The sequence below is a fragment of the Neomonachus schauinslandi genome, chromosome 15 (genome assembly GCF_002201575.2).
Source record: "Neomonachus schauinslandi chromosome 15, ASM220157v2, whole genome shotgun sequence".
NCBI classification, from domain to species: domain Eukaryota; kingdom Metazoa; phylum Chordata; class Mammalia; order Carnivora; family Phocidae; genus Neomonachus; species Neomonachus schauinslandi.
Window position 1 is genome coordinate 22,801,635 of NC_058417.1, and position 8,675 is coordinate 22,810,309.

Below are 8,675 nucleotides of genomic sequence, written 5' to 3' on the forward strand. Positions count from 1 at the left end.
TGCTGTCCCCTCCTCTCCTTGGAGACGGCTGCTACAAACACTCCTTAACCCTTCGAGGCAGCCAGCCAAGGACTGCCCTGCACAGCCCGCCCCGGGACGGAGCAGGGAGGGAAGCCTGGGCCTGGCTTCTCTCCCTGGGTTGAAGGCTGGGGCTTCCGGGGAGTAAGGGAGAAAGGCAGAAAGGCAGGGCCAGGGGTTGCCGAGCCCCTTGGCGTTTAGCGAGCACTGTAAGGTGAGGATGAAAGAGACACGGTGCTAGAGTCTGATGACTTCAGCCCTGGCCCCTTCCCTGTATCCCTCTGTGACCTTCATATGCACCTCGCCTCTCTGCGCCTCAGTTTCCTTAACTATAAAATGGGAATCATGTCCCCCTCTGGGGGTGCTGTGAGGAGTAAGGGAATGACATAGGTGGGAAGTTTCAGGACACACGCACACTCAGGACTGGGGGGGGGGGTCCCAGCTCTTGCTGATTCTCCCAGCAGCCCTGTTTATGCCCCACGATCCCCACTTTCTCTGAGAACCTGCCCCATCCCCCACTCTAACCCCGGGATTCCTGTAGAGCGGGCTGTGGGCTGTCAAAACCGCAGGACCTCACCCCGGCCACGGCACTGTAAGTAGCTCCTGTGTGCCAGGTGCCATCACAGGCCCGACGAGAGAGCAACAGATGAGGTGCCAGACGTCATGGAGGCTACATACATGTTAGTGGGGGATGGGTGACAGGTGCCAAACACATAAATCCACAGTGAGTCACATGGTGATAAATACCAGGGAGAAAAATAAAGCACTAAGGGAGACGGGGCAGTGTGTGGCATTCTATGTGAGGTGGTCAAGGGAACGCCTCCCTGACGTGGTGATATCTGAACAGAGGCCTGAGGGAAATGAGGAAGCAAGCCCTGCAGGTATCCCAGGGAAGGGTATGCGGGCAGAGGGAAAAGCCAGTGCAAAACCTCCAGGCAGGAGGCCTCGCTTCCTCCTGCCACGAACCTCTCCAGAGGGTTCACTGTGTGTCCTGGTGAAGTGGCAGCTGGTCTTCCCCAGGGGGAGAGAGCAAGACAGAAGCCACAGTGTCTTCATTACCCAGCCTGGAACGTCACACTGTCATTTCCGCAATATCCTGTCGGCCACCCGGGTCGGCCTTATTTCACGCGGGAGGGCACTGCATGAGAACACGAATACCAGGAGACAGGGGTCACGGGGAGCCTTCCTAGAGGCTGTGATCCCAGTACAGAAGAGCTAGTTGTTTTTTCTTGTGTGCTAATAAAATCCCATTATGTTCAGGTAGTAGGTGGAACTTCCTTGAAATGCGGGAAGGTGGGTTCGGCCCCAGAAGAGGAGCCATGATAGGTTCAAGTCAATCATGGCAGAGCTAAGATGGAAGTTTCTGCCGAGGGTCCAAGACGGCAGTAGATGCAGCAAACCCCAAAAGGAACGAGACTCTATGCACGCTTTATCGAGGCATTATCCAAAGCGGTCACTTGATGCTTGGATTTCTCTCTCACTAGAGTATGTCAAGAGTAAGGTTGCTGCAGAGCAGGAGAGGATTTACAGAGAATGGCAGCTGCGTCGCAGGCCACAGAATGGCCCCCAGAGAGAGCTGCATCCTAATGCCCAGAACCTGCCCAGAACCTGTGAATGTTACCTTAGAGGGCCAAAGGGACCGTGCAGAGAATCCAGATTGTCAAAGTGGACCTTAAATGTAATCACAAGTGTGGGGCGGAGGGTGGTCTGGCTGCAGAAGTAGATGTGCCAGTTGAAGCAGAGATTGAGGGGGCCACAAGCCAGGCACTCCGCAGCTTCTAGAAGTTGGAAGAAGCAAGGAGCAGATTCTCCCGTGGAGTCTCCAGAAAGAACCAGCCCTGCCAACACCTCGATTTTATCCCTGTAAAGATTCATTTCAGACTTCTGACCTTCAGAACTGCAAAAGAATAACTGTGTTTTCTTTTTAAGATTTTATTTATTTATTTGACAGAGAGTGAGAGAGCACCAGCAGGGGGAGCAGCAGAGGGAGAGGGAGAAGCAGGCTTCCCGTGGAGCAGGGAGCCCGATGCAGGACTTGATCCCAGGACCCTGGGATCATGACTTGAGCCGAAGGCAGACGCTTAACGACTGAGCCACCCAGGCGCCCCTGAAGGCAGACGCTTAACTGACTGAGCCACCCAGGTGCCTTAAGTGTGTTGTTTGAAGCCACTACATTGGTGATAATTTGTTACAGCCGGAACAGGGAACTAATGCCTATCACCATCTCTCCCCCAAAACAAGGGGAGAAGCAGCGAGAGGGGCTTAAATGGGACCAATCAAAGCACTAGATGTTTATCCCTAATCACTAGGGAGACTCAGTGAACTGAAGTCTGACTGCTGTGTGGGAAGTCGGAAATGCAGACTCGGGGCTGGCTGTCTGCTCCGTGCTGGGGACCAAGGAGAGGGCTGTGCTGGAATCAGCCAGCGGTCTTCTTGTAGTTGGAACCGAGGATGGCTGAGTGCTTCCTGCGTGCCACTCAGCCAGCGAAGGGCTCAGTAGAGGGGAAGATGGCAATGGACCAGCGGATTCCTAGGGCTGCGGGGGGGATGAGTGACCCCCAGAATCCAGGGTAGCCTCCTGGACCCAAGGGACTGCCTGGATTGGGGAAGGAAAGGCAAACACCAGGGGTTGGCCAGCTGAGAAGGAAGAGGGAGGAAGGACCATGTCTTCTGCCCATCACCCCATCACATTGTGGCCACCAGTCATGGCAGGCCCCAGCCGGGAGGAGATGTAACATTATATCAACTTTCAGTGAGCAGAGTGACCACTCTTCCATGGCCTAAGAGTTCTCTGAACAAGTCAAAAGACCTGTCTGAATTGTCCTCCAGGGACAAGGGAAGGAAGCTTGCTTCCCCTTGAGCAGGTTTAAAGGGACTATAGGAAGCAAAAAAAAAAAAAAGATTATTTTATAACTATACTCCCTGAGTCCTACTTGATCAAAGGTACCAATTACAACCAGGCCTGGTCAATCTTGGCCCTCCCATTTCTTTTCTCAAATGGTTGGTTTGGGATGGGTGCGTGCCTCAGTTCTGGCCAACTGAGGCTCAAAGAGAAGCCTGCTGGAGGGCTTCTGAGAAGTCCCGGCCCTGCAGAGCCTTTCTGCTTTGGTCATGATTGCAGCAGGCCAGGATGCCTGGAGCTGCAGCAGCCATTCTGCAACCAAGAAGAGAGGCACAGAAGGCAGAGGGGAAAGATGAAAAGATGTCTGGGTCCCTCACAACCGCATCACACCACTGAACCAATCCTGGAGCCCCCCACTTCTGACTTCTTAAGTGAACTAATACATTTTATAAAGCTTACGCCATTATTAGTCGGGCACTCTGATATTCCACCAACTAAATACATCCTAACGGACATGATGTTCAAAGGGGAAGAGTCTTGTATATATATATATATAGAAAGTCTTGTTATATATATTCCCACTTGGGTGGCCGTTACATACCACCTTATTGGATATTTCTTCTTGTAACTTACCTCCTTTGCTCAACTAAAATGAATACAGCATCTCTGTGTTATACCTGGTTATTACAAGTTAATGAGCTATACGTACTATTAATTTGCACATTAAAATCCAAAAAAGTACAAAAATTATAGCTTTAGGGGCGTCTGGGTGGCTCAGTCAGTTAAGCATCAAGTCTTGATCTCAGCGTCGTGAGTTCAAGCCCATGCTGGTCGTGGAGACTACGTTTAAAAAAAAAATTACAGCTTTACTTTTGACAATTGATCTCATTTTATTCTCTAGATTTCTGTGAGTGCAGGAAATAATGCTTGTGCTAGCCAATAAAATGCAGCTCATTCTCTTCTGGTTTTAAGCAGTTTCTTTTGGACACAGCTCCAGTCAGGTTTGAATTCAGACTCACTATCAGTACAATTTCTCCCCTTTCAAGGGGTCTTCCAAGGTGGCATCTGAGAGCAGGAAGCATGCTTCTGTTCCTGGTGTAGTGGGGGATTACCTGCTCTTGTGTTTTCACTGTAGACCCTATTACTACTCTGTGATCAATTTCCAATGTGGCTTTATGCTGCTATGGTTTGTTATGACAACCTAACTTTTTATGAAGTTCCCACAAAACCCAAAATACCCTTGAGAAGAGTGAATGGGAAAAAAAAAAAACCCAACACAACAACAGTGAATGAACACCCTAAGGATGACAAAGTGCTTCTGGGCACATCGAAGTGGGAGAGGCAGGATGAGATGAATGACCAGACCAGAGGAACACCGTTTTGTGCTTCTTGGTAGGATGCTCCCTAAAAGCCACAGCATAGGCTCAGTGGTTTGGATGGGCCTGGCCAGGGACATTAAATCTTAGGTAGTGACTCAAGAAGGTTGTTCCTAGTGCCAGTGACCAGGGGTGGTCCCCACAGTGGCTTCTCAACTGGATCGTTCCTGTGGTGTGATCTTGGCTGTGTTCACAATCCTTCTATAGTTCCTGTCCAGTTGCCAAGGCTTCTGGCCATTCTGCGAGCTCCCACTATTCTTTCTCTTTAAATTAGCCAGAGTGAGCTTTAGGATTTTGCCATCCAGAGCCACAGTGACTCTAAGCTCTTTTAGTAAATGTAAGGAGAATGGGTTTCCTGGGAGACAATTCTCCATGGGCCTTTTGCATTTCTGCTTGTCTCACAAATAGAGGCGCCGACTTTTCAAGGGTGTTTAATAGAGTGAACAACCTTGGAGGATAGTGATTGCATCTCTTTCTGGAGCAAAGAGCAGGTTTGTTTGCTGCCCATTATAAAAGATTTGTGCTCCTAAGCTCAGAGCTTCTCTGGTAATGCAAACCCCTGTACGTGCAGGCATTCACGGGCCCATCCCCATGGCACCCAGGGGACAAGGGACAGGCTGTGTTGACAGGAATAGACTGCTGCTGCTGTACCATGAGGAATCCAGGCCTTTGTCTGACCCAGGAGTCTCAGGTTTTTTGGCACACCCATGACGCCCCGGCAAGCGAACTTGCTAGCATGCAAGAGTAAAGCTTCAGACCCTTCCCAGTGGCCCCCCCTTGACAGGGTGGCCCCCATGGGACTAGGAGTTTCCCAAGAGCTGTTCTACATCCTACCTACTGACCTCCATTAAACTGGGAGATGCCTGAGGAAGAGACCCCACTCCTCACACTTGGATGGAAACCAAGACATTTTCTCCTGTCAGACTGAGGCTCTCCAGAGCTGGGTTTGCATCCTCTAACCCCTCTGCCTACTCCTGTCTCTGCCAACACAGGCCACTCTGAAGGCCCGGAAAATAAAGAGTTCTCCCAAGTATCCCCTCCCCCAGCCCCAGTTCTCACACACACATACATGACATTTGGGAGCTACACCCAGCTCTTGCCTGGGCCCTACTTTCTACTGGACTTAGAGGCATTTCCTTGGCTTCTTGGAGCTAAGGCAATGAGCTGGAAGTAAGTGGAGTGGGGAGCCAGGGTGAGGAAGGATAGAGAGAAGACAGAAAGGGGAGGAGAGAACGTAATGATGCAAGTAAACATAATGCTTGGAGTGCTTTCTGTAAGCCAGGTAAAGTCTGGCACTGTGTGACTATCTCTGATTTACAGATGAAGAGACTGAGGGTCAGACAACATGCTGAGGGTCACGTAGCTCTTATATTTATGTGGCGGAGCGGGGATTTGAACCCAGTCAACTGGCGGCCAAAGCCGCCCCCTTCTCCCCTTTAATGCCTTGCCAAGAGGGAAGGTGGAGGGACACCTGGGTTTTAAGTGCTCTTGGAGGCTCTAGAAAAGGCAGCTATTCCTGGGTGGAACCCTAAGGGCAGGTGAAGTTCTAGCCTCACCCCTTGTGATCCAACAGGGGCCCTAGAGATCAGACAAAGTTCTATGCGTTCTGGGAACTCTGTCTCATCCCAGTCCCTGATCAGGGGAAGAGGGCAGCACAGCCTTAGGAAGAATGGATAAACACGGTGAGTGGGGCTGGAAGCAGGGTGGGGACGGAGGACAGGACCACTGACTCCTGTCAAGTGCGGATGCAAACCCAGGGTGGGCCAGCCCACCCATCGCCATGGCGACCCCAGAGAAGAAGTTCAGCCTTTTCTCAGTTACTTGTACAAGCCCTCTTCTTTCTTTTCCCTGAATATTCTTGACATCTGCTTCCTCATCTTCACCTGCTGCTGTTTGGACCTTTGTGTTCTCTGGCCGGGACCGCTGTGACGATGCCTAAGTGGGTCTCCCTCTGTCCTGCAGGGAGACCATCCTAAAACACAGCTCTGAGCATGTCCCTCCATTGGAAAGTTCAGCGGCTCCCCACCCCTGAAGGACAAAGTCCAAACTCCATAGCCTGGCACCCAAAGTCCCAGCTTCCTTTCTAACCTCATTTCCTATTCCCATTTCTCTCGAAAAGTTCCAGTACCCCTTTCTGGCTGTGCACTAAGTCTGGCCTTTCACAACCAAAAGGCTCCTTGGTGTGTTTTCTAATGAAAAGTGCAGCGGACCCTGGTTTTCCAGCTTCAGCAACATCGAAAACTGGCAGAATCTTTGAAACAACTTTTTTGGGAAAGGTTTCGGAAGTCTTAGATGAAATTCAGAGGCCTCGGTTACCTCCCTCGCCCCTACCCGAGGTGGTTGTGAAGGTGAAGGGGCACAATGTGTGAAGAATTTAGCACAGTGCCGGCATACAGTTGGTGCTCAATACATGTGAGCTAAAACACTAATTGTGTCATTCCCCTTTGTCCCCAACCTCTTTAAACAGGATGGGCGGGGACCAATAGGAATTCTCTTGACCTTCCCACTGCAAACCACTGTGGTGTCTTCCCTGGCCTCATCCATCTGCTTTTCTTTGGAAGTCTAGCTCCCCAGATCCAGCAGAGAGCAGGACAGACACATGGTGGTGCCGGGGGGGAGGGAGGAAGGTTGCCGAATGATGGACTCCTACCAGGAGAGGCCAGGTTACTTCCCATGGCAGCCCGGCAACGTCCTGCCTGCCAGGATTACTGTTATGAGTTATGAAATTTGTGCTCTCCATAAAGGCACCCGCCAGAGGGACACTGGGGGCTGAAATCCAGCTGGCAATTGGGGTCAAGCCTGGAAGGAAGAGGAGACACCTTTTTCTAACTGGCTCACTTCTAGGGCAGCCTTTTCCTAACTGGTCTGCCCATGGTGGTGGTGGTGGTGGTGTGTGTCACAACCTGCTCCCCGCCTCACAGTCGCCCTGGACGGGAACACTATTTTTTCCAGATGGGGACACGGAGCTTGACAGAAGCGACGTGACCTGCCCCGAATCCTCAGCAAGGAAGAGTAGAAACCTGGGAAATGGGGTGCAGCCCGGCGGCCCTGTCTCGCCCGGTGCAGCCCGTGCACACTGTCCTTCAGGCGCCTGCGTTTTTTTGGGGGGGGGGTCGGGGGGTGTCGGGTTGTGGACAGCAGTCAGGGTGCCCGGCTCTTCCCCGGGGACAGCGGGCCTGCGCTGACCTCCCCCCTCACCCCGCCCCGCAGGAGTGAAGACCCCCTTGTGGAAGAAGGAGCCGGCCGAGCCGCCGGCCAGCGAGGCGGAGGCTGCCGCAGAGGAGGGGTCGGAGGAAGAGGAGGACGAGGAGGACGAGGAGGCGGCGGCGGCGAGGCCGCGGGAGCAGAGCGGGGCGGAGGGCGAGGCGCCGAGCCGGGAGGCGGAGGGCGGCGAGGGCCGCGAGCGGGGCTCCGTGTCCTACTGCCCGCTGCGCCAGGAGTCCAGCACCCAGCAGGTGGCGCTGCTGCGGCGCGCGGACAGCGGCTTCTGGGGCTGGCTCGGCCCGTTCGCGCTGCTCGGCGGCCTGGCGGCCCCCGCGGACAGGTAAAGGCGCGCCCCGGTCGGGGGTGGGGGGCAGGGGCGGGCGGCGGGCGCGGGGCCGCGGCGGGAGGGGGCCGCGCGGGGCACTGAGCGTCCCGGGCCCCGCGCAGGAAGCGGAGCCTCCCGGAGCCGCCGTGCGTGCTGGAGACGCGGCGCCGGCCGCCGCGCGCCGGGGGCTGTGCGCGCTGCGAGATCCTTTTCTGCAAGAAGTGCAGGAACCTGCACAGCCACCCGGCCTACGTGGCGCACTGCCTTCTCGAGCACTCGGATCTGCGGAAGGTGCGGGCTTCGGGGGGCTCGGGGGGCGCGGGGGCCGCCGGGTGCCCCTGAGCGCCCCCGCCGCCAGCCTTTGTGCCCTCTGTCCTCGCCTGACCCCAGCCTCCCCACCACCACCTCCTCCAGAAGTACCCCTTCCCAGAGCGCCTCCTCCAAGCCCGCAAGCCGGCCCACGGTCGCCATGGGCCTGCCCACCTGTCACCCAGCGCCCACGCAAGGCTGAGCCCAACATCACCTGGGGCTCCATGCCTCCATGAGCGCCTCCCGAGGGCTCCCGTCCCGGCGGCACCCAGTGCCTCCCGCCCACCGGACTCGCGCCCCAGGCACAGCCTCACATTCATCTCCGGGGTAGCTCAGGTCCTCTGGCCCAGTGCGCGGAGGCATCGCCTAGAGAAACTAACCCCTGGGCTCCCTCACGGCTGAGAAACCTGCCCCTGCCCCTCCAATCACTCAATAAAGCCTCTAATCAAAATGTCAGAGCCTTGAGGTGGGGGCCAGGTGGCTCCCTTGAGGGGGATAAAGACCCTCCTTCGCCTTCCCCGGGGTTCACGTCGGAGGGAAAAGGGCAGGCGGAGCGCCGCCTCCTTCCATCTCCCCCAGGACAGGGTGGAACAGAGCACTT

The 8,675-nt window shown here is 54.7% G+C and overlaps 1 protein-coding gene across 1 annotated transcript; it reads left to right on the plus strand.

The window, feature by feature from the left end:
• Positions 1-5,905: 5,905 nt before the first annotated feature.
• Positions 5,906-8,107, plus strand: C15H17orf50 (chromosome 15 C17orf50 homolog). The gene is made up of 3 exons (XM_021704410.1): positions 5,906-5,918; positions 7,447-7,780; positions 7,888-8,107. Exons 1-3 carry the CDS (start codon positions 5,906-5,908, stop codon positions 8,105-8,107), a joined length of 567 nt encoding a protein of 188 aa, XP_021560085.1.
• The last annotated feature ends 568 nt before the right edge of the window (positions 8,108-8,675 follow it).